We start from the raw sequence: 27,391 nt of genomic DNA on the forward strand, positions 1-27,391 counted from the left end.
TTGACTGCGCAGTCGCACTTCGACTGCATGGGAAACTCGGGCAATCAGGTTGTCCCCCCTACAAAGAAGAATCAAGGGCTGTTTGCTACCTGTTGACAAGTCATGAGTGGGAATGCTGTGTGGTTTGGTGATATTGAATTGAATTCAGCAATAGTCCGGTTGTCAGTCATAATTGAAAATCAGAACACCATGTGGGGTTCATTTGCGAATCATCGCAAGGGCCTCGTAGCGGTGTCCCACGCTCTCAATGCCTTTCCTCCCCCACGCAGCGGAATAAACCCCGCACGAGAGGCGTCGCATCTCGGCCGAGCCCCGATGTGGGGATGATTGTTCTGCTTAGTTTCTAGTATGACAAGATGCAATGAGATGTCAGACACTCACGCAATTGACTCGCCTAAATTGCGCCTTAGTGCTTAACCGAAGACTCCTTCCTCGCCTTTAAGCTGGCGCGCAGGATTTGAACCCTTTCCCCATCAACTCTTTTGGAAAACTCACAATCTCAATTCAGTATGCGACAAGCATTCTTGATCTTGCGAAGAAGGGCAACTGCCCTTGGCATCCGCCATTGTCGGGGGTCTGTTGTAAATACTCAATGGCTGTCAAGCCGACTAACTGTCCGGGCCCAGTCAACAGGCCATAAGCACAACTACCAACAGCGTGACCAGGACGGAAAGCCCGCGGACTCGCAATCTTGGACGGCGGCCAGTCGGATATTCTTGGCTTCCACATTGGCTGCCGGCCTAGGATATGGCTATGCTTCTTACACACGCGAAGTCCCCAAGACAGCCAAGGGCCCTCGGTATGGGTCTGCACAGGATTTTGAAAAGGTGTGAGCTTTACGGTGAAAGAAAACCAATGCCAGCTGTTAATTTTCTGAAACCCAGGCAATTGCAGAGCTGAGACTCAAACTTGGAGATGACGCGGTCAGTACGGACGAAGAAGACCTACAGTATCATGGGTATTCGGAATGGTCAAGCCTCAATGCTGATCGACTCCCTGTTGCCATCGCCTATCCGACCAGCACCGAGGACGTTTCCGAGATTGCCAAAATCTGCTCCAAGTATCGAATGCCCATGATCCCCTTCTCTGGCGGCTCAAGCCTAGAAGCCAATTTCTCCGCGCCTCATGGTGGGCTTACCATCGACTTTGCCAAGATGAACAAAATCTTAGCAATCAATGAGGATGATCTGGATGTCGTTGTTCAGCCATCCATTCGTTGGATGGACTTGAACGAAGAGATCAAGGAAACCGGACTATTTTTCCCAGTCGACCCTGGACCACCAGCCATGATTGGGGGTATGGTGGGTACCAATTGCAGTGGCACAAATGCAGTACGCTATGGTACGATGAAAGACTCGGTTGTCAATTTGACGGTTGTTCTCGCCAACGGCGACATCATCAAGACTCGGAAGAGACCCCGGAAGACATCTGCTGGGTACAATCTAACAGGGCTATTTGTGGGCTCGGAGGGAACACTGGGTATTGTGACGGAAGCCACGTTGAAGCTGGTCCCCATACCGGAGTTGACCCGGGTGGGAGTTGTTGCATTCCCAACAGTGCGTGACTGCGCCTCGACCGCCATGCAACTGATCAAAAAGGGCATTCAGGTTCAATGTATGGAGATCATGGATGAGGTTCAGATGGATGTGATCAATCGTGCAGGTGGAACCGGGAAGACTTGGAAGGTCACGCCTACACTATTCTTCAAGTTCAGCGGAACCACCGCCGGCGTTGCCGATAGCATCAATTTAACCCGGCAACTTGCCAAGAGCAACGTGAGTGGTTTATTTTGAGGACAGAAGTAAGCCCACAATCAGACTAACTCATGCCGGGATCTAGAATGCAATGGAATTCATGTTTGCCAAGACCGAACAAGAAGCTCATGATCTATGGTCAGCCCGCAAGCAATCCCTCTGGAGTATGATGGCGTTACGCAAAGAGGGCTCGGAGGTTTGGTCAACGGACGTGGCCGTGCCACTTTCCAGGTTACCCGACATCATCGAAATTTCAAAGAAGGAGCTCGACTCTCTGGGCATGTTCGCTAGTATTCTGGGACATATTGGCGATGGCAATTTCCACGCAAGCATCATGTACGACCGGAAAGACGCTGCGGAACTAGCTCGAGTTGAAAAGGTCGTCTATGATATGGTTGACCGGGCCCTGGACATGGAAGGCTCTTGCACCGTACGTACCTGAACCCGGGATGGAGCAATAAGCGAGAGAAAGCACTGCTGACTGTGAACTCGACAGGGAGAGCATGGAGTGGGTCTGGGGAAGAAGGAATCCCTGAAGAAAGAACTTGGACCGGCTACAATTGGAGTCATGAGAAGTCTGAAGCGCTCTCTTGACCCTCACTGGCTCTTGAATCCAGGAAAGATCTTCGATTGGGAGGACGAGCACTGGGAATCTTGCAATGGGCACGCAAGGAAAGTTTGAGAGCGATTTATGATTGTGTACGTCAGCCAGGTTCTCCAGACAATTGGTAATCCAAGAATCTCTTTCACATGTGGCCTACGCATACACTGTGTTCCCCAGACCCATGCTGTAGAGGCTTTCCGTGCATATATGCTTAAAATCCGACAAGCTTCTTGGAAAGTTTTGTATTCTGTTCCCCTGAGTCATCTTAGGAGAGATATGTCACTCGGAACAGCGACTAGCTACTGCATCTCGTGAAATGATACCTTGAGACCCAATCTCACCCTGACATCAGCTTCAGAGTGCAGCCGAGTCAGACCAAACCAGGCTGCAGCCGGGGATGAGTCGTCCAACTCCGGTGTTGAAGCAGCCCGACCCACTGGTTAGCTGAAGGCTCCCGCTAGTCTGCCCGCTGCGGGCAAAAGTGATGAGTCAGCGCGGGGCCGCGGACGGTGTCGATTCAGATAATCGGCGCGATATCGCTGAAAGTTCATGTCAGACTTGAAATCTATCTTGCAATCCCATCTCTGACGCAGATTTGAAGGGTGAGTCTTCCATGGTCTCGGATTCAGAATGCATTGATTCTGTCTTCAACCCCTCCCCCTGCAATCATTCCGCCTTATTGTATTGCCCATGAGCCAGGAACTGTCATTGCGGGGCAGTCGGCATCTTGAGTCAGACTCGACCTTTAGCAGACAGTCCTCAATGACATCAATGCGCAATATGATTTAAGCTGCGCTGCCGTAACGGCCGGGTATACTGAATGCAAGTTGACTGTGATCTCGGATGAATAGGACATTTCGCAGAAACCATACGAAATGGCTGGCTCATATCCCAAGAAGAAGTGCGGTAGGTACTCCGCTATCATCTTCCATCTCAAGAGGCATGGCGCTAACTTTTATCGCCAGGTGTTTTGGGTGCCACTGGATCGGTGGGACAACGCTTTATCCTTCTGCTCGCAGACCACCCATTCCTTGAACTACATGCCCTGGGAGCCTCGGAGCGCTCTGCCAACAAGAAATACAAAGATGCTGTGCGATGGAAGCAGTCTGCTCCCATGTCGGAGAAGCTGAGCAACTTGGTTCTGCGCGAGTGTAAGGCGGAGCTCTTCAAAGACTGTGACCTGGTGTTTTCTGGCTTGAACAGTGATATCGCAGGCGAGACAGGTAAGCCCATCTTTCTTGTCCTCTATCTACCTTGTAACTCCTTACCATCAAATGACGGCTAACAATTGGGGATAGAAATGGCTTTTATCAAGGCAGAAATTCCTGTGTTCTCTAACGCAAAGAACTATCGAAAGGACCCCATCGTGCCACTGGTGGTGCCTACTGTCAACCCCTCCCACATGGACCTGATCCCTCACCAACGCAAACATTTCGGTTTGAAGAAGGGATTTTTGGTCTGCAACTCCAACTGTGCTGTGATTGGCGTCGTGATTCCGTTTGCTGCCCTTCAAGCCAAGTTTGGCCCCGTCGAGGAGGTCGAGGTTTTCACCGAGCAGGCTATCTCGGGTGCGGGATACCCCGGCGTTCCCAGCTTGGACATTGTCGACAATGTGATTCCATACATCAGTGGCGAGGAGGACAAGTTGGAGAACGAGGCCCAGAAGATCCTCGGTTCTTTGAATGGGGATGCGACCGCTTTCAACGAGCAGGCTGGATTGCGGATTGGTGCCACCTGCACCCGTGTCGGCGTCACGGATGGCCACATGGCCTTTGTCTCTCTCCGCTTCAAGAATCGTCCAGCCCCCAAGGCCGAGGAGGTTGCTCAGGCGATGCGTGAATACCAGTCCGAAGCCCAGAAACTCGGCGCTCCTTCAGCGCCCGAGTTGGCCATCAAGGTCTTCGATGAGCCAGACCGTCCCCAACCGCGTCTTGATCGGGATATCTCCAAGGGCTACACCGTGAGCGTGGGACGCATCCGTGATGGCGCCGAGGGCGGGTATTTCGATATTCGCTTCGCTGCCCTTTCTCACAACACGGTCATCGGCGCTGCTGGCTCTTCCATCCTCAATGCCGAGGTAGCTGTTATCAAGGGTTACATCTAGACGAAAATGTATAGCGTGCGAGGGCGAATCCCTTGGGATTGCAACCCACAAAAACAAAGCGAAAGTGCAGTCATGGAAACAACATTGTGAATAAGCCCTGTGAACTTGGTCTAGGCCATTGACGGCCCACTTGAAGAAAGGCCACACGCCAACAACTTACCCCATTGACGGATACTAATGTTCTGCACTTTACTCAAATCAATGATGTACATAACTCCGCACTTTATTTTTAGGCGGTCGGGCGAGGCTCCGCAGGCGGACTTCACAGGAATCCACCTGCACTTCCGGCCTGGCCGCCCGGCGATAAGGCGCGATAACATAAGCGGGTCAGTGACTCGAGAGCCCTTACCTTTTATGGACTAGCGTGTTCTAGGGCACAAACCCACAACCCTCCAAGCTAAGCGAAATACTCTGATCACTTGTGTTATCCGGGCGCTCATCCATAGTGACTCTTTGACAACCCATCTCCGGTCGACAAATCAATCACAATGGCTCGCGGACCGTAAGTGTCATGTTATCGCTGCGCTTTTCGAATATTGCCTGTCTCGTCAAATTTGGAATCTCAGCATTGAGACGTTCATCTTGACGCCCTGGCTTCACGAGAAGAATTTTTACATTGAACGCGAACTCGAAACTGACGGTCATGCTCTTTTCAGTAAGAAGCACCAAAAGCGCCTCAGTGCGCCCTCGCACTGGCTGTTGGACAAGATGTCCGGCACCTACGCCCCCAAGGCCTCCGCCGGTCCTCACAAGCTCCGCGACTGCCTGCCCCTGATTGTCTTCATCCGCAACCGGTACGCACACCTTCCGAATTTGAGCGCCATCGCGCGAGGCTACAGACCCCTGGGATCGTGTTCTAACATCGGTCTTCAATAGTCTGAAGTACGCTCTCAACGGTCGTGAGGTCAAGGCCATCATGATGCAGCGTCTGGTCAAGGTTGACGGCAAGGTCCGCACTGACACCACCTTCCCCGCTGGTTTCATGGACGTCATCTCCCTCGAGAAGACTGGCGAGCACTTCCGTCTCATCTACGACACCAAGGGTCGCTTCACCGTCCACCGCATTCAGGCCGAGGAGGCTGAGTTCAAGCTCTGCAAGGTCAAGCGTGTTCAGCTCGGCAAGGGCGGGATCCCATTCTTGGTTACGCACGATGCGCGAACGTGAGTGCAAACTCTCCTCGAAGTTCCGTGTCATTCAGTCGTTGGACCAAGCTTTGGTTGATCGGCGGAGGATGAATTGAACTTCGGTAAGCCCGCATTCAGCACAGAACAAAGTTTTGCTAATTTGAGCTTTGCCATGTAGCATCCGTTACCCCGACCCTGCCATCAAGGTCAACGACACCGTCAAGATTGACATTGCTACCGGCAAGATCGTCGACTTTGTCCGTTTCGACACTGGTGTCGTCGCCATGGTTACTGGCGGTCGTAACATGGGTCGTGTTGGTGTTATCACTCACCGGTAAGTCAAATTGCGTCTACTGCCTGCATTTGAACGCATTTCTAACTCCCACTTCTTTTCCAGTGAGCGTCACGAGGGTGGTTTCTCCATCACTCACATCAAGGATGCCATTGACAACACCTTCGCTACCCGCGAGTCCAACGTGTTCGTCATTGGTCAGGAGAAGCCCTGGGTTTCCCTGCCCAAGGGCAAGGGTGTCAAGCTCTCCATCTCTGAGGAGCGTGACCGCCGTCGTGCCCACGCCATCGCTGCTTAAGTGTCTCACGACACTAGTGGTGAGTAGTATGCTCGCTCATTGTTTAACCCTTTGGGTATTGACAGTGACTGGTCATACTCAAAAAAATAAACCCCAAAACTGCAGCTGGAAACAGCGTCTTGTCTTGCTCATGGGCTTGGATGGTGCTTCTTTTCCGTAGATTCGAACCATAGCAAACAAATCCGGGACGGGATTCTCGTCCTGTTTCCGAGTGATATGATACCTATTTAACGTTGACTTTCTTGAATGATTCACATGACCGTACCTCTTGTTGTCCCACACTCTGGCTATCATTCCCCATTCCGGTCTTCCCGTGTGTAGTCGAGTTCTGTGACCCTCGAAGTTGTGTTATCATGTTTTGGCCAGGGCAGCCACGCTTCTCTTGGTCAGGTTGCGTATGTTGGCGCGACCAGACCTGTTCACACAAGCTTGCAGTGCCAAATCCTTATGCCTGCAGAAAGCTGATTAGGAGAGAGGCGAGGTTTCTGACCTAGTATGTAGGTGTTGTTCACGATTTCGTTTGATACTTCTCATTCATTCCTGTTCGACTCTGCATATTCTGCACCTGAACATGTGCGCCACACGGAGTACTTGGCAATCATCTCGGACACAAGTCAGTTGGCGTTGGCAAGTTCTACACCTTCCAAGGTTGGCTCAGTGACGAAGTTGGAATTTTGCTCGGTCGCTCCAAGACACTTTCTCTCCAGGCACCCAAATGTTCAGGTTCTCCCGTCCCGTCGCGCGCAAGTGCAGTTCCATGATGTGCATGGACCATGTTTGTTATAGGCAATGAAGCGACCTCCGAGTCCAAGACTGTAGCCAAATCTCCTTCCTAGGTGGGCATGAAAGAATATATATATATATTTGGCACGTTGCAACCAAGTTGACGTCGAGGTTTATGAGAACTACTAAATGTATATGCCAAGTATACCCACCCAGTGATTTTTAAAGTAGGCGGCCCCCAAGTGTCGTCTGCATCGATGAATGCGCACACCTAGGCCTCACGATGCTGGGCACACTTGAAGACAAAGAATGTCCTCAAGTTGTCTCTTTTTTGGACTGGACTGACACGAAGATGTCATCGAGGCCTATTTCACCAGGCTCAATGACATGGATCTGTGTAGGTGTAGCACCTCTGCTGACCGTGCTCGTCTTCGTCTCTAGATAAATTGTAGTTGCGCAGAAAGAGACCTATCTTTACTCCTTGTGAGTACCCACGTAGATAGGGATTGACGTGGCTGTTGTAGTATTGGAGAAAGTTTTCAAAGGATACCTATCTTTTGTACAACTGCTAGGATTTTAACAAAACACACAACAAGTGCAACTAGATCTCAATGGGATTTCAACGTTGTTGAAATTTCCATCCTTGTCGTGGCTGTCACGCATGTGCTTTCAATTCAAGCCGATAGGTCCGGCACGAGCCTGCAGCGGTGCGCTGTTCAAGGCAAACCATCCCAAATGACTTATGCCACAATTTGGATCATCCAAGTACCTCTCTTGGTTTTTCTTGGCAAAAACTCAGTCGTGAAGATTTCCATTTCACGTGAATGCTGATCTTTGATTGTTTCTTAGGAAAAGTTTCTCATTCAAGAGCGGCAAATTTGATACATCGGCTTCCTTCAGCTTCGGTGACGCGTTTTCCTCTCGGGAAACTTATCCGGGGCTCGGAAAATTGACGCCCCAGCACGTAGGAAGTGATGTTTTACAGTAGCGTCTCTCTCACTTTGGACTTTGGACATTGATATTACGGTTTCTTTCATACATCTCGACGATCAAGGCTGTACAATTACATTCGTACTCTACGGGTACATTGGGTAAACTTACAGTACATTGCTGACTACCTGTCCAGTTTCAGCAATTGATAGCCGGTGGTTTACTTGATTGAAATGTTTGGGGTGTTCTCCACGACTAATTCCGACGTAAATCCTAGTCGACGGTCACATTTTTCCGATCGTGCAGCATTCTTCTTCCTGGAGAGCTGAAACGATTTGGAACGAATCATTTTCGCCCCTCCCCACAGTCTGCCGTACATGCCAAGTAGCCAGTGAGCCACAAAGGCTGCAAATCTCACTGTCCTCATGTGCAATGGCTAGAAAGTACTCTCAGTTCAACCGCCACGAACCGAAAATCTCTGTGGTTTCGTCAACAAGTGCGCCATACACGGCTCAGCGGCGACCGCGCCACACTCCTGATGAAGACGCTGACGCCGATCAACCAGCCAGGACCTTCGTCCGGATGGGTAACATGAGGCCGTGGGCCCAAGCCCAGGGAAGATTATCGCCGAACCCCTTACTAGGTCTAGAGAATTCTGCAAGAGATAGCTACCATGTCACACAGAGTTGCAATGGTAGGGGAAGTCAGGGCTTTTTGCAAAGCCACTAATTTCGTAGGTCAGATTTGAACGCCCAAAGCGGGGCTGGAACATTCTGAGGCCGTTTCGGTGGCCAGGGTGTGAAGTGGTACCTTAGGCTACTGATCCAACCCTACATGTAGCTTTTGTGAGAAAGGGAGGGAAAATCCAGTCTGGATCTTTGATTGAGGTCATGGAAGACATCACAGAGGGCGATATAAAAAGGATTAAACACCAGGCCCTTTTCTTGGTCCACCCCAAGCTTCGGGACGGTGGATCAACCGAGATCCGCTTCCCAGTGCCTTGGGCTTGGGATCCTGGGGCCGCTCCCAAGGAATCTCGCAAGGTCGCGATGGACATTCACGTGGCAGCAGAGTTTGGATAACGTTTCCTGCGCATCGACAATTTTGCCATCTTGTTGATATCGACAAATAGTTGAGCTTGGGAACAATATCGTTTTACCCGGGTTCCCCTTACGCAAACGTGAATGCTGTCCAATAGGACAGGAATCAAGTGATGCAGTGGCGAGAAGAATGAAAGGATGTTACTTGAATGATACCAGACGCAGAGATCGTCCGGACATCCACTCATACATACGGCTTTGAGTGAGCCGAACAAAACTGAGCCGGTTTCTGGTAGATTAGGAGGGTGGAATGGCGGTATCTCGGCCCCAAACACGTCGCTCACCAGGCGGAGGGAGGCATCGGCAGGTCCACTTGGGCTGGATGCCAATCATCAAATGTTCAGATTGCAGGGCTTGCAAAGGTCAAGTCGCCTGAGTGGAGCCGCAGCAATTGACCACCTGCATTAACTCACCTGGGAAGGTACAGTACCCACTCAACCCTACCGAGGGCTTTCTGCTCACTCGGTCAGTAAACACCAGGTCTGAATCGCATTGTTTCACGAAGCAACAACTCGCCGCGTCTTGAAAGTTGCACCAATCAGTGCCAGCGACCCGGGATGCTGGGAATTCGTTCTTCGAGTGTCCCACCTTCCGCCGTTATTTGGGAGAAGCCGTTTCAGTGAGCCATTGATCGCATTCACCGTATATTCGAAGTGATGCAGCCCCCACCCCACCCTGAGAAGCGGGTTGTCAACCTTGAAGCGATGAAGATCGCTTGCACTCGCTTAAACCGTTCCTGACTCGCTGGAGCCCATGATGTGATTGGACATCCTGTGCCAATCAAGGACGAACGTTGATCAGTGAGCCAAAGAACTAAAAATAATATACCGGCCTTCGTCAAGCAGTTATCTCGCTGTCAATAATGGACGAGCCGGTGTAATCCCGATTTGGATTCCATCACGATCGTCCGTTCAATTTCCCTTCCCCCACCCCCCCTGCCATGAACATGTAGTCCATCGGCTTCGTGTGTCTTCGGCCGCTCAGCATCCCCTGAAAAAGCTTGAATAATTACGAGGCTGGTTCATGAACTCCTGCTGATCCCGGTGATGCCATGGATCTCCTGGGAGCACGATGGTAAGGATTGTCGAGACTGGAACACCAGTGGCAAATTATGTCAGTGACCATAGGTCAAGTTGGATTCCTCAAACAACTTGGCGAGAAAAGGAGACCGCTCGCAGAGGGTCCATGCAGTTCCGAGGACGGAGGGGGGCATCACAGCGGAGTGGCCAGGTCCAGCCCACATTGAATCTTTTCTTTTTCCGACCTGTCCCACGCCAAACGTCATGTGAGGCAGGGGCATGCGGAGGACTCTTCGCACTCCGTGTCTTTGGGTGAATTCTCCCCGGGCAAGCCTCACCTTGTGCGAAGTCGGTCAATCGAACGATGTGTTCGAAATCTTTCTAGAAAACTCTCTCCCAGAGTTGTCACCAGTTCACCGCCTCCCAACGGATTTGGTCCCCGACTATGAGACCGTCCCGCGGCAGAGAAAGCGCACCGACAATTGGAATGTTGCTATAGATGGGATTGATAATCCGCCTGTTGCGGAAGCCCTGGCGGGTCTCGGTGCCATGGAAAGTTAGAGAATGCCACTGCATACTATCAGGAGGTTCAAAGTATACTCTGCGTGAGGCAGACGGGCTCCACCGACCCAAGATGAGCGTGTAGCCGTGTACACTGGAGAGTTTACAGGAACGCGTCCACGTTTGTATTGACGGTACCGAGCCTGCCCAATGCCGAGTCGCCGGAAGCTGTACTGCTGTTGTGCGGTACAGCCGCTGACAGTAGCTGGAGCCGTCACTGTACCTGTTACGAACCGACATGTTCGCCGCCAGTGGGCCCAGCCATTCTTTTCAGTGGAGACACAACCCATTCGGGGGGTCGATCTGGAGCCGGTGGAAGTATGAAAGAGTGGTAAACGCATTGTACTCGGCCAACCGTCAATCCAGTCCATCGTAGAAATCTAAAATCTGCCCCTTTTCTCGTGACTCGAGTTTGCCAGTACCTACTCAGCAGGCTGGGCCTTAAAAGAAAAAAAAAACAAATAAAGTGGCGTTGCCCCCCCCTGCCCGTTTTCGGTGGATCTGAACCATAATTTGGTGGCATTGACTCCATTTCTATAGCAATCCCGTGAGAAGTCGGCGATCTAACGTGGCAGCGCAGCAGGAAGCAGGAAGCAGGGATAAAAAGATTGAGACCTAACCCAACCTTGCTTGAATCTTTCTTTTTGATTTGATTTCTGTCAATTTTTTTTTCCAATTTCTCAAACATTCGATTTGACCGATTGCAAAAAGCTCAGTCGAATAGCGCCTACACGAGTCACGGAATTTCACGGAATTTCCTCCTGCATTGAATCGCAAATCCTGAGAAGCGTCTGTGATCTTCTCCCCTTTTTCTTCTTCATTTTGGTTTTGGGAGATCTTGCTCCTTTCTCCGTTGGTCGAATTCCAAGTCTTTCAATAATACAATTCCTCCTTGAATATCCTGGTGGTCGGGAATCTATCCCCAATAATACCATCTCCCAGCGAATGTGCCCTTCTGGACCAAGCGCCGCCACCTCATCCATTCCAATCGATTTCACAAGACATACACTGCACCACAAAGCGTCAATCGAGCCACGAATTTTCCCTTGACCAAGTTGTCGGGTCTGTCAATTCAGTCGTGCGCTTGATATGCTCCCCGCATAAATGCGCCTCGACCCATATCCCTCCAACCTCTGGCAAAATCAACCACCCAACCTGCAACGGTCACATCCTTTGGAAGTTCTACCTCCAGCCCTCAACTTGGATAAACTCAAGATTTCACGAACCCATTCACCACAGAGCATGGCGTCCGACTGCCCCACACCTTCCTACCCCTCTCCGTTTTACATCAGTGCTGAATTTCCTCGCTTCGCTATATCCTATCGCTGGTGGGAGGACGAGGCCAGAGCTGTCTTATGGGCCTTCAATATCCCCGAGATCTGTCAGGTCATCCGCTATGGACTGTTTCAGGACGAGAATTTCCCGCGCAGCTCTCTTCTCAGCCGAAACGCAGACACGATTGATGCTTTTCTTGTAACACTAGCACAGCGCCATGAGCATCAGCTGCTGGGCAATCTGTCGCATGTGCAAAGAGTGGAAGAGATCCTGCGACGCTCTCGAATCCCTCCTCTTCAGCCAGTGCCATGGATGTGGTTCCCGCCCCAGCCAGCCCATGATCTCGACGCCCGAGAGATCGCCAATGCCATCGAGGCCGAAAGTCATCACCAATTTCGCAAGATCGCATTTGAAGAGATCGTGCGCGCCTCTCTGGGATATAATGCGCCCTCGGTCGAATGGTTCCTGCTCCAACACACCGTGCTTTGTATTTACTTGGTCGATCATTTGCGGACATACCCAAAGGATATCTCTCTCTATCTGAAAGTAGAGGAGGTAAGATGATTCCTCCATCCCCCCCCCCCCCCCCCCTTCTTCCCCTGCTGGAGAAATCGTCGTACTCATCAGTCATGACAGCATTTGCGAGGCAGTAGTCCTTTTGCGCATCGTGCATTGATACACTGCATACGAGTTATAGACCCTGATGCAGCGCAACATTTGCCCCAGACATTTGCCCCCGGTTTCGCCTTCATAGCCGAGCCCGTACAGGCATTGTTCAGAGACCAACCGCCGAGTCTGACGACAATCTTGAAGATTATGAGTGTTCTCGCGATTCGATTCAGGCATCGATATACCCACTGCGCCAGAATGCAGTGGCATCATCCATTCGACACGTCCATTCTGTTCCTGGAAGATTATCTGAATGCCACATCACCCAAAGACTTGGCGCGCACGTTGACACGTACAGATGAGCTTGACTTTTCGGGACTGGCTCGCCAGAATATCGTTACAAACGATATTTTCGTACAAGCAATCTTGACCAATTGGCATGAGCTCACGACCTCAGTGTGGGAATGTTGCGCGGCACTACCTGACATTGTCCCATTTTTGCAAGAATGCACCCAGGTGAGTCCAGTGGTCGGGGTGAAAAATTGTGGTAATGAAACTCAGCATTCTCGTTTCTAACTTGGCCAACAAAAAAACCTTCCCCCCAATCAGATACTCCTCGAAGCAAAGAACTATCATTCTTTGACAGCTCTTGCTGCAGGCCTGCGAAGATACAACATTGCAAGCGCACAGTCGCGCGGTCTCATCAGCACTGGCAACGGAGTTATTACTCTGCATCCGATCCTCCCACCTGAGGTTGACATGATCATCGACACAGCCCAGAATTATGACTCTTATCAACAGCACTACCAAACCAACCCGGGAATTCCGTTCCTGACACCTCATATCCGGGAATATCAGCTCCACGGTGAACCTGCAATCCGAGATTTGCTCTTGTATCTTCAACGTCAACCATCCACCGAGCCATGAAACATTGAAACGACCAGAGTCAATGTGACCATCTGTTATATTTGGAATTCAAGCCTTCCCAGCGATATATGGTACTGTTGATATGTTCGTGCCGATGGTTTCCCGATCCCATGCCCACAACAACAAGAATCTTGCTATTGACTTCATGAGGCAAGCTGGTGGCGGTCTGTCAATCAAGCTCACCGACTCTGCTATGCTCTCTGGAAAGAAAAAGAATACAATAATTTGAAATCCCTGCGATATACCTCACCAGTATCTTACTTTCTCTGGTTTCTCCCGTCGTACTCGGGTTCTTCATCACGTGGTTTGAGGAAATTGTATGGATTCACGTTTCATCCGCACTGCTGATGACTAGTCCAAGCGTCCGGGTTTGTCATTAAGCAATACAACATCTCCATACCCTTCATTCGTGGTGGGTATACATTCTTGACCACGGTTATGCCCCTTCCCCGGCTCCTCTAAGGATCATTATGAGCAGGGGACATTATAACAATCCCGATTCAGACCACCATCTACGAGGTGCCACACCAAGCAAGTCGTGGGACGTGTCGAATTTTTGCTCGCTCGCAGAGAGCCTGCGCGCCTTGACAAGGAAATGCGGAAACATACGGTATGAATGCGCTGTCCATCTCGTTATGGCCCGTCATTGAGATTTGTATCATGGATCAGCCGAGCCATGACTCAAGACCCGGGAGGGACAGCCCTTGCGGCTTTGAGTCGTGCGCTATGATATGATTTGTGTTGCAACCGCCGCAGGTCGCCAGAAGGTCCCGATTCCATTTCTGTCGCCTGTACTTTGAACGGCGCAAGCTCAAAAATTCAAGACTCTTGGCCGCGCGACTCACATGGACATGCGACATGCGACACGCCACTCACTCCTGCTTCCCTCCAATTTTGGGCACTTTTGCATTTCCAAAGATTCCCACAAAGTAGGCCAGACGATTGACAAAAAGAAACGCGGTCGCACCAATGTTTCCCCAGGTCAAGGCATTCCAAGCAGCAACGTCTACAAATGCAGCCCAGCCCAATCCCATGTACGTCGCACAGACATGGCCGACATCGGCAATCGCCAGAGCGATCAGGTAGTTCCGCACCACCTGAGGTTCAGTGGTCGTATGTAACACGGCTACTCCGACCAGACAAAGCAAGGAATAGAGATTGCCCACCTGGTAGGCCAGTGACAGACTGCTGGGATGCATCACGGGCGGTGTCGCCTGGAATGTTTGGCCTGAAATGAAGCCCTCTACATCAACTAGAGGAGCAAGACTGCCAAGAACCCTGCGACAGAGTAAAAATCAGCGCCTCGGCCGTTTGATGATTTCCTTTTTCTTTTTTCCCTGGACATGTGGGAGGTCGGCTAAATCGCCTCTGGCGGTACAGCGCAGACAGACACGGTGTTTGCTTACAAGGAAATTGGCTCAAGCACCCCAAAAAGGAGATGCGGCCAGGGTGGAAGTATAGTTGGCATGTTGTCCAGATCTAGCACTCAGTTACGAGACCTGTAAGATTGCCTAAGAAATCGAAGCCCTGGCCTGCGAGCGTCAACTTGGTGAGCTCCGACTCATGTGGAGGAGAGGAGCCGATCGCGACTTACAGGGGGTTCTTCGCAACTTGCGCGAATGTTGATCAAGGATGTGGACAAGTCTTGCCAGATAGAAGAAAAAGAAAATTTACAGAAGAGCGACCAATGGCTGGGGCACATGCACATAGATATTCAAATATTCAACAATGATCTGAAAACAATAGGAACAGTGACGCGACGCTTCTCTCCAGATGGGTTTTGTCTCCATCCCAGCTGGCGCTGACGTACACGCCGCACGGGAAGAAACGCAGACCGATGCAGAAGCGGTCAAGTGGGCGGTGGACAAAGTGCCCATCCACCCGTCAACTCTCCCCACCCAACTTTAACCGTCGGCAGCCGCGGGCTCATCACTCGGTCGGGGGAAGAAAAAAAAAGCCACGGAAGAAAAGAAAGCCATTTCCAGGATTGAAGGGTGAGCATCCACCGGATGGGTTCGTTCACAGGATAATCAATATCAGATAAGCCCTATCCTTCGGGATGGTCAGACCGGTCTAGCGGGGCTTGACCGCTAGGTGAGCTGCAGAAAATGGATCCATCTGGGGCTCTCCGTCCCCTCGACGAAGCTTTACTCCGGGGGCCTCAATTGCCATTGCGTATCGCTCCTTTACGGGAGCCTGTCTCTTCGCGGGCTCTCGGTGCGCCATCGCCTCTAGAGCCAACCGCCATCGCTGCCAGGGACCCCAGTATTCTCCCCCAGAAGGCGTCCACGAGCGGAGCAGGCAATCTCGCCTCCAACCCCCAGACAGATCTCCCGACGGTGAAGGAGTGCCTTCACGCGGCACGAACTAAACATGCCGAGCCCTCGTCGACGGATCTTCAATCCAATGTGGAATCACCACCCAAACCCATTCTTCCGGCCTTTGTAAATCTGCGCGCTCTAGAACGCTTCCCATTTTCGTCGTCCTTTGACGATGATGCTCTTCATGGAACACGCAAGCGTCGGCGTATAGATCTACAGCCCGAGTCCTTTAGCGAACACCTTCAGTTACCCATCCCTCAAGCTGCTCACAAAGAGCAAAGACCACCGCCGTTTGGCCCCTTCGCCATTCTCAACGGATTGAACGAGCCACCACCCAACGCGGCCTTGCTGCCGCCGATCGAAGCTGCCTCTTCTATCTCCCAGCTACTGAACAAGCCCTCACGGCGTGCGGGCGCTGCTGCCGGTGACACCGCCAACCTAGCGTCTACCAACCCGACGCCTGATCCGCACCCGGAAGGTCAGCCGCCTGTAGAAAGACCCGATGTCAGAGCTGGTGAACTTTCTGGTGCAGGTCTTGTCGACAGTAATTACCAGCTTGACCATCACGGTCACGAGAAAGCGCAACGTGCACAGCCTGAACGCGACAACGGTGGCTCAGAAGATACCAGGCTCAATCATGGCGCAATCTGTCAGGCCGAAAGCGCGCCTATGCCTCAAGGCGCTCCCAATGAGGTCGAGGAGCCGTTATCTCCAAAGACTCGAGGACGTTCGCGGAAAAATCTGCGAAAATGGACCGAGGAAGAAACAGACGCCCTCCTTCGGGGTGTGATCAAATGCGGAATTGGCAATTGGACCGCAATTCTCGCTCAGCCCGAGCTCAAGTTCAACAAGCGGACAGCCTCAAATTTGAAAGACAGGTATGCCTACTCTTTGTTCTTGGCCCGTGGGGGTTTTCCGTTAATTGTGAACCAAGATTCCGAGTGTGTTGCCCATGGGCGTATCGGTGAGTTTTGCCCGGTCAAGACTATTACCAAGCCATGTCGACTGACAATGGATTCAGCGCGTCTGACCCCAATGAAGCCATAAAGCTGTTGCGAGACCAGCTCGCAAACTCATTGCTCAAAGCTCAAGCAGACAATTCCGTGAGCAAACCCGGCAGTATTCAATTGCCCACGCCGTCGACTTTCCCGGCCGGAGCCGAGCTAGGGTCCAGCCATGGAAGTACTCCCGGTAGTGCACATACTTCCTCCTCAGGGTCGAGCATGTCTGTCAGCACCCCTGACACAGACCATGGCAGTCTTTTGACTCCACCGCAGAGGGTCTCCCCAGGCTGGACTTCCTCCGTTGCCTCGGATCAGTCTCAATCCACCCTGGCGTCTCTAGGGCTTCCAGAAGCCCACGTTGCCACAAAGGTCAAACGACGCTCTCGTCGTCCATTCACCCCCGCTGAGGATGACGCTTTGCTCAAAGGCTACGCCATTCATGGCTTTCAATGGACGTTGATTCAACAGGACCGGCGGTTCAATCTTAGTCATCGCAGAGCCACCGATTTACGTGATCGTTTTCGAACCAAGTTTCCCCGTGTATATCGCGAAGGAGGCTCTGTCAGCGGCAACACCTCCAATCTCCAGTCCCGGGACGAAGCTAAATCCGCAAGTACTTCCGGCGTCGCGCCGCAGAATCGGGGACTGATCGATGCGCCCGTCGTGTCGAAGACTCCCCCGTTCGGGCATGGCCAACCAAAGACCCCTCATCAGCAACAATCCGGGTTTCCGAACGCCAGCGCTGCACACTTGGAGGCGGCACTTCTGCCTCCGCCTTCGAACTACTTTGAGCAACCTTCCACTGGGGCGTCAGGAAATCTCAGCGTTCCACCGGATGAGAACCTCGCGGCAGGAACGTCCTCTTCGTGGGAAGATAATACACTAGCGCCTATGATCTGGGATGATCTCAACTGAACCTCTGGTATCCTACCAGCCCCCCCCCCCCCCCCCCCACAAAAGAAAGAAAGAAAAAAAGAAAATTTCCCTCTATCTCGTTCGGATTTCTGTGTTCAAGCTTTGCCCGGCGTGTTCATTTCATGTCTCCTCCTATCTTCATCCTGATTTGTTCCTTGTGTCTGTCAAAATCTTCTTTTTTATGTGCTTTTTCTTTTCCCTTGCTTGTGTCCCTTTGCGTGTGTTTTTCAACTCCTCGATATCCCGCAGTATACGATGGCTCTCCTTTTAGATCGCACAATCCAAAAAAAAGTTCTTGTTGCAATGACCCGAGAAATTAAACGAAACGGTGCTTCACCGAGCGAAGTTGTAACAGTCGGTTTATTTGCAATGTATTAGGTACTATCCATGGATGCTATTTTATGGGTCAGGCGAATCAAACGTGCGAAATCGCATTCCGCAAAATGAAATTTTCTAAAACGGGTCCTAGTCTTAGCTCTTCAGGCCTAGCAGATCCAGTTGATTGGAATATTTTCTTCACTGGATTTGTGCATGGCCAACCGAGGGGACGCGCCTTGAGTTTCATGACAGCGGTTCAGAGAAACAAAGTGGTCAGATTCAAGTCAGGCACAGCGCAAGGTCATTTACGAAGACCATCAATTAGAGACAAGGCATGCACAACCCCATAGTATACACTTGTTTCACTCCGCAGAGATTTCAAAGAACATGTCGAAATGAGGTGGAAACCAAAGAATGTCTTCGCTATGTAAGGGCAGGAAGAAGCACCTCGCTCAAGTTGCAAGGAGGAAGGGGCCAAAAAAGAAGATGAAAAAAAGTTTTAAAAGAAAAGAGACGTAGGGGCATCACATGAGGGACAGAGAATGATAAAAGTGAAGCGATACAACATGACAATATGTAGTAGATTACCACGCATTGCGGTCCCAGTTCGGATCTGTCGAGCCGATATTACAATTAGTATGCCTGTGACAAGAAGAATTCCGGGGAAGGGTTTGTCCTCGGTTGAAATAGTTGAAGTCAATGCACGAACCCTGTATGAAGCTGGCCAACACCTTGCTTCCTGTCTGCAAGAGCGGGTGTCCCGCTACGATCTGCAGGAAGCGCTGAAGCCCCTCTCGCCGATGCTCAATGACGTCGTCGCTGAATCGGTTGGTGAAGACTTTACCCGGCAGCGGCGGAATGGTCACACGTGTGCTCTCCCGCTCGAGAATATCGCGGAAGTACTCGAAATCAGAGTATCGCCGGCGCACAACAGAGTGCTTCAATTTGAAGGCGGGGATGTTGGTGCGGCAGACAATCTCGTAGGAGGTGTACATGTTTCGCGAAGTTCCATGGGTTTGAGGATTGCGCACCTGAGAGGTAGGGTTAGCAATTGGGTAATGCGCCGGTGAGACCTGGGGGATGAAATTGCGGCAAAGTCTCCAAGATCTCCGGAGGGAATTGAGAGGGAGAGAAAGAGAGGCTGTCGTCGCTGCGCTTGGAGATTCCCTCCAAAGTCAAATCGACAGAACGGGAGAAAAGCGCCTGTAGCATCCAAACAACGTACCTCAATTTCCAGGAAATTCTCTGGTGGGCCGTAGATTTCCTCAAAGGTCTGCTGGCGTGACTCGGGGACGGACTGCATGATGGGCGGGGAGGGGTGGATTTCAAGATTCTGAGGATCGAGCCTAGCTGATAGGGACTACCAGAATTCGCGACCAGGATATTACTGAGAGAACGAGAGCAAAAAGATCGAGTCTCCAGCCTGTGGAATCTGCAGCCCGTTTTGAATAATCTCCGCACCGCAGCGTCAAAGAAGCGGAGGAGCGGGGGGGTCCTCGTGGGATGTTTGCTCAATGGCGATGACGAAGAAGGGAAAATAGTTGATCCGAATAGCTTGGCCTGCGTTATCAATCATGCGGATTGTGGGTCCACCACAGCCGGTCGTGATCGGCGCTGTCAGTAAGTATTGTTTAGAAAAATAAAGGAGAAGAAGAACTACGATCAGACTACCACCGTGATTTTAACTTGAGCAAGAGTGCTACTGATACGCGATGTCTCTCAGAAAAAATTGAAAATTCTCCAGAAATAGAGGTCTGTAGAAGCTTGTACCCATCCGTGTTCCGATGAGAATCTGCTCTCAAATATGTCGTGAAATCTGGCGTTCAATTACAATTTTCTTTTATTGAGAAACTTCATGTAAGATGAATTTCGTTTTTTAAAGTCGCTATGCTCAATTTGATGTATTGTCATTCAGGTTCAGCGACCACTGGGATGCCACGGAGTTCTGGTTAAAGATGGCGTCCGCTCGATAGTTTACGGCCAATATTTAATCACGTCCAAGGGCATACGTACCTACCTGGACAGAAACATCCGGTCTGAGAGGCCGACGGAGTTATCGAAGATAATTCAGATCCTATCTGATCTGAAACAGTAGGGTCTAGCTCAATGTTCAGGATAGGTACCTATAGATACACGAGCTCATCAAATCAATAGCCATCCCAGAAGATACAAGCGAGCTGAAGATTCCAAATGAGGAGAACCACCCATGGACTGTAACTTATGAGTCAATGCATCGTTTCAAGAGATTTCGATGTAGGAACTCGCCTAGAGAGCTTATCTTCGAAAGGTGCTGGCGAACTGGCGAGAACATAGGCATACTTGCCATCATGTACTGTTGTGGAGAATTGTGGGGTTCCAACTCTGCATTCCAAGCTTATTGCTTTGTAGAATAAAGACACCGAATCAGAGTGTATTGCATTGTTTGGACGTGGAGGATGCGGCTTCTGAGTCATGACTATCAATGATTGAATGGCTTGTATGCACAGTGGCTGCTCAGCATGATATGATTCCCGCGATAATCGACCCGAAACGAACCTTGCGGTTCAAGCCCCGGACTAGCGCCCCCGCCCCCGGAGATAAGTGGAGTTAAGTGTGGGATGACATACGCCCGGCGCTGACTGGACCAGACTGCGGCGGAACCAGCGGTGACTACGACTGCTATCGAGCCACCGATAAGCCACCCAGTCCTCCCCCATCTCCATCTCGCTCATAGAACCGACTCTCAGCCAAGACCTCTGATTAAATGACCCATGGCTTCATCCGGACAGTCATCGCAAGATCAGACCGATCGAGTCGAAGAGACTTCAATCTGGCATCCGGCCCAGGAATGGCCCGACGAGGCCAATGATACCACAGAGCCGGAGTACCAGCCCAGTCAATCACGGTCCGGCGACGATGAGTGGGAAGATGAGACGGATGAAGAGGCTCACTTAACGGCCTCGGAATCCAACGAGATCGATATTGATAACGTACGGTTCAGCAATGTTCAGGGAAATACAATACATATAAATGTTGGTGGCATCCGGGTCGAGTTTAATACGGAGGATATCGAAGCGGACGAGAACGCAGGCGCCAATGATGGAATTGTAGTCGGAGAAGATGGACAGACCAACCCCACAGTCGGTACGTGGAGATGACTGCCCTGCCCGATTTCTTTCCATGATCGAGCATGTTATGAGACACAAATTTGCTCACGGCGTTCAAATAGTTTCGAGATCTAGCATTCTCCAATTACTCGCCACGTCGGGTCTGGGTGATTTTTTTTGTGCCCAGGGCTGGTCACTAGGCCCGCAACAAGACATCATCGGCGAAGATGACGAGGATGAAGATGTTGGTTTTTTCAATAACCATATGATGAGGAGGGGCGGGAGACGAGGCAGGCCGAAATTTGAATGGCCAAAGGTACCCAGTGACAAGGGCACGCAATTGATGAATTCTGGCCATTTTGGTACGAATCCCTATTACGTGGATCGGATCAAAAAGCGCAAACAGGCCTTTGCATCTAATCTCATGTGGCGGGAGCTGGGTATTGGCTCGCATGGATTACGCATGAGAACGGACCAGTCAATCTTTCAGGTGAATGACTTCTGCCCCGATCACGCTTCAATTGCAAAAGCTGATAGTGAAAACTACATGCAGAATATGTTGCCTGGATCTCAGGCAGATAAGATCATCCATTATGACTCACGGAGCTACTCTGGACAGTTTTCAGATGACGGAAACTTCTTCTTCTGCTGTGAGCAGGACTTCAAAGTCCGGATGTACGATACCTCGAATCCGTACGAATGGAAATACTACAAGACGGTTGAATATCCATTTGGTCAGTGGACGATTACAGACGCCTCACTCAGTCCCGACAATCGGTTTCTGGTGTACAGCTCGATTCGAAGTGCCGCCTATTTAGCACCCACAGACCCAGAGGATGACACGTATCCGAATATTCTGGACTTCTCAATTGCGCCGGGCCATACCCGCCAGCATGTTTCCGAAAGCTCGCGATCACGCTTCGGTGTATGTATATGGCTGCTTGGCCAAAGCTTGACTGGTTGAGAGACCGAAACAAAGCTAACTTGTCACGCGTGCTAGATCTGGTCACTCCGATTTTCAGGAGACGGCCGCGAGATCGTCGCGGGCACCTCGGATGATTCAGTGATCGTTTTCGATTTGGAGACACGAACACCCGTGCTGAGTCTGCAAGATCGACACCAACATCATGTCAATGCGGTGTGTTTTGGAGACACCTCATCTCCGCACATTCTTTACTCTGGATCCGACGATACAACGCTGCGTGTGTGGGATCGCCGATCGATGGCCGATGGGCGCGAAGCCGGTGTCTTCATGGGTCATACCGAGGGACTCACATACATCGACAGCAAGGGCGATGGTCGCTACGTGCTCTCAAACAGCAAGGATCAAACCATGAAGCTTTGGGACCTGCGAAAGATGATGTCGGCCTCCAAGGCCGACGAGATTAACACATATGCATACTCGACTGAATTCGACTATCGCTTTGAAGAGTTTCCGGAGTCTCATCGGGAAGCGCATCCGGACGATCGATCGATAGTCACCTTTCACGGTCACAGGGTTCTCAAAACGCTCATCCGCTGTCATTTCTCTCCGCCGGGCAGCACCAACTCGCGCTATGTCTACACGGGCAGCTCGGATGGCCAGGTATATGTGTATAACATGGATGCCACCCTGGCCGGTACTATTGACGTCCGGTCAGCCACCATGAACTCGCGCCCGCGTGGGCCAGAGACCCTCGCCAACGTGTGGGACATGGGTGGAGACTCAACTTGGAGAACTTGTGTTCGCGATGCAAGTTGGCATCCCAATGTTCCAATGATAGCAGGTCAGTCGCACTAGTCACTCTTTGCATGACTCCAAGGTGGAAGGAGTACACTAACATCTCCGTCCGCTATCCAGCGACTTCATGGAATGGATGGGGTCTGTCTACAGGAACTTGCACCGTCCACTCCTGGAATGACGGAGCCGATATTGACGAAGGTGATCCGCCGATCGGTCGGAATTTCGATCACAAATTGAGAGCGCTCCCTCGGTACAACAACTACCGGGCCAATGCTCCATCTGAAGGCGCGCAACAACGTACACGGCGACCTCTTCGCAGTCGGCCTGTAGCTCGGATGTACACCGACGACTCCGACGAGGAAACTAGTGAATGGTGATCACACAAGGTGTCTGGCTCCTTCCTGAAGGGCTTGAAGCTCCAGGTTTTGAAAAAGTGGTTTAGGGCAAGGTCTGGAGACCAGAAACTGATGGTGTTTCCATCCGAATTACTCCTCCCTTCTCTTATTTACAAACAAGAACAATTTCCACCTGATGCGATGTTGCATCTCTCCGGGGCGATTTTTTCAAGGAAACGAAAAACAAACATATAATTGGTGGGCAAGTATTGATAACACTTCACCCTATTCGTACATAAACAAAATGGTATGTGGTATCTCAAGGGTAGCGACAAGAGGTTTGATGGTCGCGTCCCAGGTTTGAAGGGAAAAAAAGGTATAAAAATGCGCCAATGACTGGAAACTGTAAACTCCGCACACGTGGACATGGATCTCGACGCGGTGGCTCGGTTGATTTCCCTCAGAGGGACGGGGTGTGTGCTCTATTCCCGCCCAGCAAGCACAGGAGCCGAGTCGCCGTGTCAATGCATTGAATTCGCCGAGTAGTTTCTTCATCGTCGCTCATTTGTAGTGATGATCGTCTCGTCAGACGATCTCTCACGTTGCATCATTTGAGGGTGGCCCGCATGGATAAGGAGGTCGTGATTTATGCGCCACCGACCAGAACCTGGTTGACGGGGATGTGGACTGTTGGATGGTCGGATTAGCACCACGATAATATTTTAGACGATCAAATAGCGCATTGCATTTCACTATCAGATACTTACTCAACTTGACAAAGTATCCAATGGCACCCTGAAATTCGATGTTAGCTGTGTCGAGGCTGTTTCGTGGTGGTGATTGGTGACGAGGCGTCAGTGCAATGGAGAAAGCACTTACCATGACCAAGAAGCCCATACCAACGGCCTGGCTGATCTTGATGAACTCGCGCTTGTCGGCTGTAGCACAAGTTAGAATCTGGAACATGGGCCACGGGGGTGATCGACATTACGCTTAGTGCAACGGCGGATGAAGAGAGTTCCCTCCCGGACAAAGTCCTTGGGAATATCAGCGAGTTCTTGGAAAGTCTCAGACATTGTGAAAATGTGGTGTGAGAGAGATGGAGCGAAGAGAGTTGAGAAGAGGAAAGAGGGGGAGAATTCTGGGGGAATTTCGGGATCGAGGAGAGCAGCTCGGAGCGGAAGGTTGGCGTGGCCTTTCTGGGGATGCGAGTGACCCCGGGACCCGGAGAGACTTTGATCCTGAGCGGAGCTTAGCAGCTCTAGTCGCGCCTCGCCGCATCCTTCTCCCATCCACCATCCCAACTGCCCTTCAACTGCACCTCGCCCGTCAGCATCGGGTTCTGTCAGAAGGAATTGTGTGTGTGAAAAGATATTGGAACTCTCTTCATCAGTGTGGACAGCAGATCACCAGCTTGTGTGCTCTGCCCGCTACCGTTGCCGCTGCCTGTCTGTGGCAGACGCGCTCTTCTCTTTCTTCCTGTACCGGAACGTTCTGATCTTATCAAGTGGAATCGGCCTGTGCGTGCCTCCGCAGCCGGCTCTTTTGTTCTTTTATAGTCGCTGGGGACGATTGTTGACCCTGAATTGTACGTATCACGATGTTTCTCGTTCGTGTGATCTATGACCCATCAGCGCATTTTTCCTCTCTTTTTCCAACAATTCTTCCACAAGATCGTTTACTGGCGGGCTAGAGATCGGTCATAATAACTCTCTGTTCATGAGTGCCGCACCCGTGGGCCGAAAGGTATCTTCCTTTGCGCTAATCCATCACTTGTATACACAGACCTGTGCTCTCCTTGAATCCCACCCAGTCAATCGCTGCCAACGTCACGACGGGCCTCGTGTACTATCCCATTCCTAACTCCTAAGAACAATCAAGTCATTCAGACCCTTTTTTCTGCTGCAGATCGTGGTCGCTGACACGAACAAGACCCTCCACCATGGCGACCGAGGATGATAACTTTGACATTGACATCTATGGGGACGGCGGAGGCTTCAACGGCAACGATCCTGGTGACTCAAAACATGCCGGAGATGACCTTGACATTGATATTGGGGAACCAGAAGCACAGGCAAAGCCCACCGCGAACAATGCCCAACAATCATCTTCAACAACAACCCCCCAGAATCCGCCTTCCCACCCCACTCCTTCTTCACACGAATCCCGTGCCACGCATCCCTCACAGACCGCACCGCCTACCAACGGGGACCATTCCATGTCTCATGACCAGCGCCCCACGCCAGAGGGTTCCAGTGCGCCTCACGGTGTCAAACGCAAGGATTATGAGGATGGACCCTCTGATCCCGACGCCACCTCTGCCCTGATGATCTCGGACCTATTCTGGTGGACAACCGATGATGATATCCGTGGCTGGGTCAACAAAGCATCCGCGGAGCACGATCTCAAAGATTTGACTTTCAGTGAGCACAAGGTCAATGGCAAGAGTAAAGGGTGAGTCTTGAGTCCCTCCTCCTGTGGGCCAGCATGACTCCGATGGCTAACGAGGGCTTTTCTTGTCGAATCACAGGCAAGTCTATGTTGAGTTCACCACGGTACAAGCTGCGCGGGCCACCAAGAATTACCTGGACAATGCTACCGACCGTAAGCACAATGTTCAGTACTGCAGTGCTCAATTCAACCCCTTCAAAACCCTCCCCAAGGATGCTCCTATGCGCAAAGATGCCTCACGAGGTGGTGGGTTCAACTCCGGGGGCAATCAGAATTTTGCTGGCCCTGCCGGCGGCAACAATATGCACCCTGGTGGCTTCCGCGGCCGGGGCGGATACAATAACCGGGGGATGGGCAACATGGGCGGCTATCATAACCGCAATAACTTCAATAACATGGGTGGATTCCAGGGTGGTGCTGCACCGGCAGCTGGCGGCATGATGGGTGGTTTTCAAGGCAACCCTATGGGTGGCATGCAGAACTATGGCTTCAACAACCGTGGTGGCATGATGAATAACATGCGTGGCGGTCCCGGTGGTATGCGTGGGGGTCGAGGTGGAGGTATGGCTGGACCCGGCATGATGATGCCGGGGATGAATCCTATGGGTGGTATGGGTATGAATCCGATGGCGGGTGGCATGAATCCCATGATGGGCAATATGGGTGCCAATATGGGGAACAACATGGGCATGCAGGGTGAGTGACTACCACTATTCCAGTGGATCATGATGGCTCGCCATCGTCCATTATCCAGGTGAAGCGCCACTGACACGGTCGATGGCAGGTTTCCAAGGTCCCAACCCGGGATTCAATCAGAATTTCTTCGGGGGCAATCCTGGGGGAGATGGTAACTGGAACCCTCACGGCGCAAAACGCAGCCGCCAGGAATAAACCCCTAACTTCTTTTCCTCAACTCGCTCGCACGCCGCCTACGATTACGGTTCGACGGGGGTTCTCGATTCTCAAGACCGGCGACGTAGAGACCCTCGTCCTTGCCTTTTTTTTTTTCTTTTTCGAGGTTCAAGTCGTCTCTTCTTGCCCTCGCGCTGCCCAGCTACCTACCAGGCTCAAGTTTTCCCTGGAACAAGAGCAGGAGATATAGCTGGCGCAGAGATCACATTGACTTTATAAGGGAATTACATTCAGTTGGTATCGGATTGGACGGACCCGGTTCTTTTTTTTTAACCTTTTTTCTATCTATACCTATTTCTCTTCTCACCTTTGGCTGCTTCTAGACGTAATCGGGAAAATCTTTTACCTTGAACTCGTCATTTGTGCGATAGGGTCTGTTGCTCGAATATGGAGGCCATCAATGTCCTTATTCCTTATTCCTTTTGTGACAACATAAATGGGCGAGGCTACTACAGTACCAACATTGGCTGTGGTTTAGGTATTTTGGGAGGCGTTAGGTTCTAGGGGTAGGGGGGGGTCGCATATCTTGGAACGTGTCGCATAATGATAATTTATATCTTGATAATGCCAAGCTGGGTTCATGACAGGAGCACCTGCCATGCAGAAACTTCGAAGTGTGCCTTGAAATAGGGTAGACGATTGATCCGGTTTGGCTACCTGTACGGACCGCAGTATGACGAGAGTTAGCACGTGTAGAGGACCCACGTCCGACTGCCTGGATACGTCCATCTTGATGTTCAAAGGGGCGACACCAAGTAGCAGGTAAATTTAGTAGCATCAGAGGTAGATCAGTAAATCTCCGTAGGTCTTTTCAGTCCTCTGCTACCGTCCATGAGTCCTCGGAGGTCGGTGGTGACACATCGATCAGGCCATATCCGGTCATACCACCGTGACAAGACCCGCGCGACGTTACGTCCACTGCGGAGATACCGTAGTACATCAATGTCCGCTTCAGCGATATGATTGATTTGGATGTATATTAGGTTGTTTGGCCGGATAGTATCA

General features: G+C 51.2%; 12 protein-coding genes across 12 annotated transcripts; 8 read left to right on the plus strand and 4 right to left on the minus strand.

The window, feature by feature from the left end:
* Positions 1-509: 509 nt before the first annotated feature.
* Positions 510-2,436, plus strand: POX_g08819 (D-lactate dehydrogenase; the record flags this gene model as incomplete). The annotated part of the gene is made up of 4 exons (XM_050117587.1): positions 510-827; positions 885-1,775; positions 1,840-2,184; positions 2,251-2,436. The coding sequence occupies 4 exons, from the start codon at positions 510-512 to the stop codon at positions 2,434-2,436; spliced, it is 1,740 nt and encodes a 579-aa protein (XP_049965731.1).
* Positions 2,437-3,233: 797 nt separating this feature from the next.
* Positions 3,234-4,462, plus strand: POX_g08820 (Aspartate-semialdehyde dehydrogenase; the record flags this gene model as incomplete). The annotated part of the gene is made up of 3 exons (XM_050117588.1): positions 3,234-3,264; positions 3,324-3,581; positions 3,657-4,462. The coding sequence occupies 3 exons, from the start codon at positions 3,234-3,236 to the stop codon at positions 4,460-4,462; spliced, it is 1,095 nt and encodes a 364-aa protein (XP_049965732.1).
* A 488-nt stretch (positions 4,463-4,950) lies between these two features.
* Positions 4,951-6,177, plus strand: POX_g08821 (40S ribosomal protein S4-A; the record flags this gene model as incomplete). The annotated part of the gene is made up of 5 exons (XM_050117589.1): positions 4,951-4,964; positions 5,029-5,256; positions 5,339-5,623; positions 5,766-5,921; positions 5,985-6,177. The coding sequence occupies 5 exons, from the start codon at positions 4,951-4,953 to the stop codon at positions 6,175-6,177; spliced, it is 876 nt and encodes a 291-aa protein (XP_049965733.1).
* A 2,085-nt stretch (positions 6,178-8,262) lies between these two features.
* On the plus strand, positions 8,263-8,912 carry POX_g08822 (uncharacterized protein; the record flags this gene model as incomplete). The annotated part of the gene is made up of 2 exons (XM_050117590.1): positions 8,263-8,524; positions 8,671-8,912. 2 exons carry the CDS (start codon positions 8,263-8,265, stop codon positions 8,910-8,912), a joined length of 504 nt encoding a protein of 167 aa, XP_049965734.1.
* A 2,702-nt stretch (positions 8,913-11,614) lies between these two features.
* POX_g08823 (uncharacterized protein) lies at positions 11,615-13,321 on the plus strand (the record flags this gene model as incomplete). The annotated part of the gene is made up of 3 exons (XM_050117591.1): positions 11,615-12,340; positions 12,512-12,910; positions 13,004-13,321. 3 exons carry the CDS (start codon positions 11,615-11,617, stop codon positions 13,319-13,321), a joined length of 1,443 nt encoding a protein of 480 aa, XP_049965735.1.
* An 872-nt stretch (positions 13,322-14,193) lies between these two features.
* POX_g08824 (uncharacterized protein) lies at positions 14,194-14,789 on the minus strand (the record flags this gene model as incomplete). Its single annotated transcript, XM_050117592.1, has 2 exons — positions 14,194-14,599; positions 14,728-14,789. 2 exons carry the CDS (start codon positions 14,787-14,789, stop codon positions 14,194-14,196), a joined length of 468 nt encoding a protein of 155 aa, XP_049965736.1.
* A 640-nt stretch (positions 14,790-15,429) lies between these two features.
* POX_g08825 (uncharacterized protein) lies at positions 15,430-17,561 on the plus strand (the record flags this gene model as incomplete). Its single annotated transcript, XM_050117593.1, has 3 exons — positions 15,430-16,520; positions 16,577-16,606; positions 16,664-17,561. 3 exons carry the CDS (start codon positions 15,430-15,432, stop codon positions 17,559-17,561), a joined length of 2,019 nt encoding a protein of 672 aa, XP_049965737.1.
* A 902-nt stretch (positions 17,562-18,463) lies between these two features.
* On the minus strand, positions 18,464-19,182 carry POX_g08826 (Sorting nexin-3; the record flags this gene model as incomplete). Its single annotated transcript, XM_050117594.1, has 3 exons — positions 18,464-18,492; positions 18,589-18,910; positions 19,105-19,182. 3 exons carry the CDS (start codon positions 19,180-19,182, stop codon positions 18,464-18,466), a joined length of 429 nt encoding a protein of 142 aa, XP_049965738.1.
* An 844-nt stretch (positions 19,183-20,026) lies between these two features.
* On the minus strand, positions 20,027-20,332 carry POX_g08827 (uncharacterized protein; the record flags this gene model as incomplete). The annotated part of the gene is made up of 2 exons (XM_050117595.1): positions 20,027-20,090; positions 20,145-20,332. The coding sequence occupies 2 exons, from the start codon at positions 20,330-20,332 to the stop codon at positions 20,027-20,029; spliced, it is 252 nt and encodes an 83-aa protein (XP_049965739.1).
* Positions 20,333-20,629: 297 nt separating this feature from the next.
* POX_g08828 (LEC14B protein) lies at positions 20,630-23,065 on the plus strand (the record flags this gene model as incomplete). Its single annotated transcript, XM_050117596.1, has 4 exons — positions 20,630-21,002; positions 21,088-21,890; positions 21,966-22,731; positions 22,806-23,065. 4 exons carry the CDS (start codon positions 20,630-20,632, stop codon positions 23,063-23,065), a joined length of 2,202 nt encoding a protein of 733 aa, XP_049965740.1.
* A 604-nt stretch (positions 23,066-23,669) lies between these two features.
* Positions 23,670-24,099, minus strand: POX_g08829 (putative transport protein Sec61 subunit gamma; the record flags this gene model as incomplete). Its single annotated transcript, XM_050117597.1, has 4 exons — positions 23,670-23,710; positions 23,791-23,818; positions 23,903-23,961; positions 24,015-24,099. 4 exons carry the CDS (start codon positions 24,097-24,099, stop codon positions 23,670-23,672), a joined length of 213 nt encoding a protein of 70 aa, XP_049965741.1.
* An 866-nt stretch (positions 24,100-24,965) lies between these two features.
* Positions 24,966-26,365, plus strand: POX_g08830 (uncharacterized protein; the record flags this gene model as incomplete). The annotated part of the gene is made up of 3 exons (XM_050117598.1): positions 24,966-25,477; positions 25,554-26,170; positions 26,259-26,365. The coding sequence occupies 3 exons, from the start codon at positions 24,966-24,968 to the stop codon at positions 26,363-26,365; spliced, it is 1,236 nt and encodes a 411-aa protein (XP_049965742.1).
* Between the last annotated feature and the right edge of the window lie 1,026 nt (positions 26,366-27,391).

The sequence above is a fragment of the Penicillium oxalicum genome, chromosome VII (assembly GCF_001723175.1).
Source record: "Penicillium oxalicum strain HP7-1 chromosome VII, whole genome shotgun sequence".
Classification (NCBI taxonomy): Eukaryota; Fungi; Ascomycota; class Eurotiomycetes; order Eurotiales; family Aspergillaceae; genus Penicillium; species Penicillium oxalicum.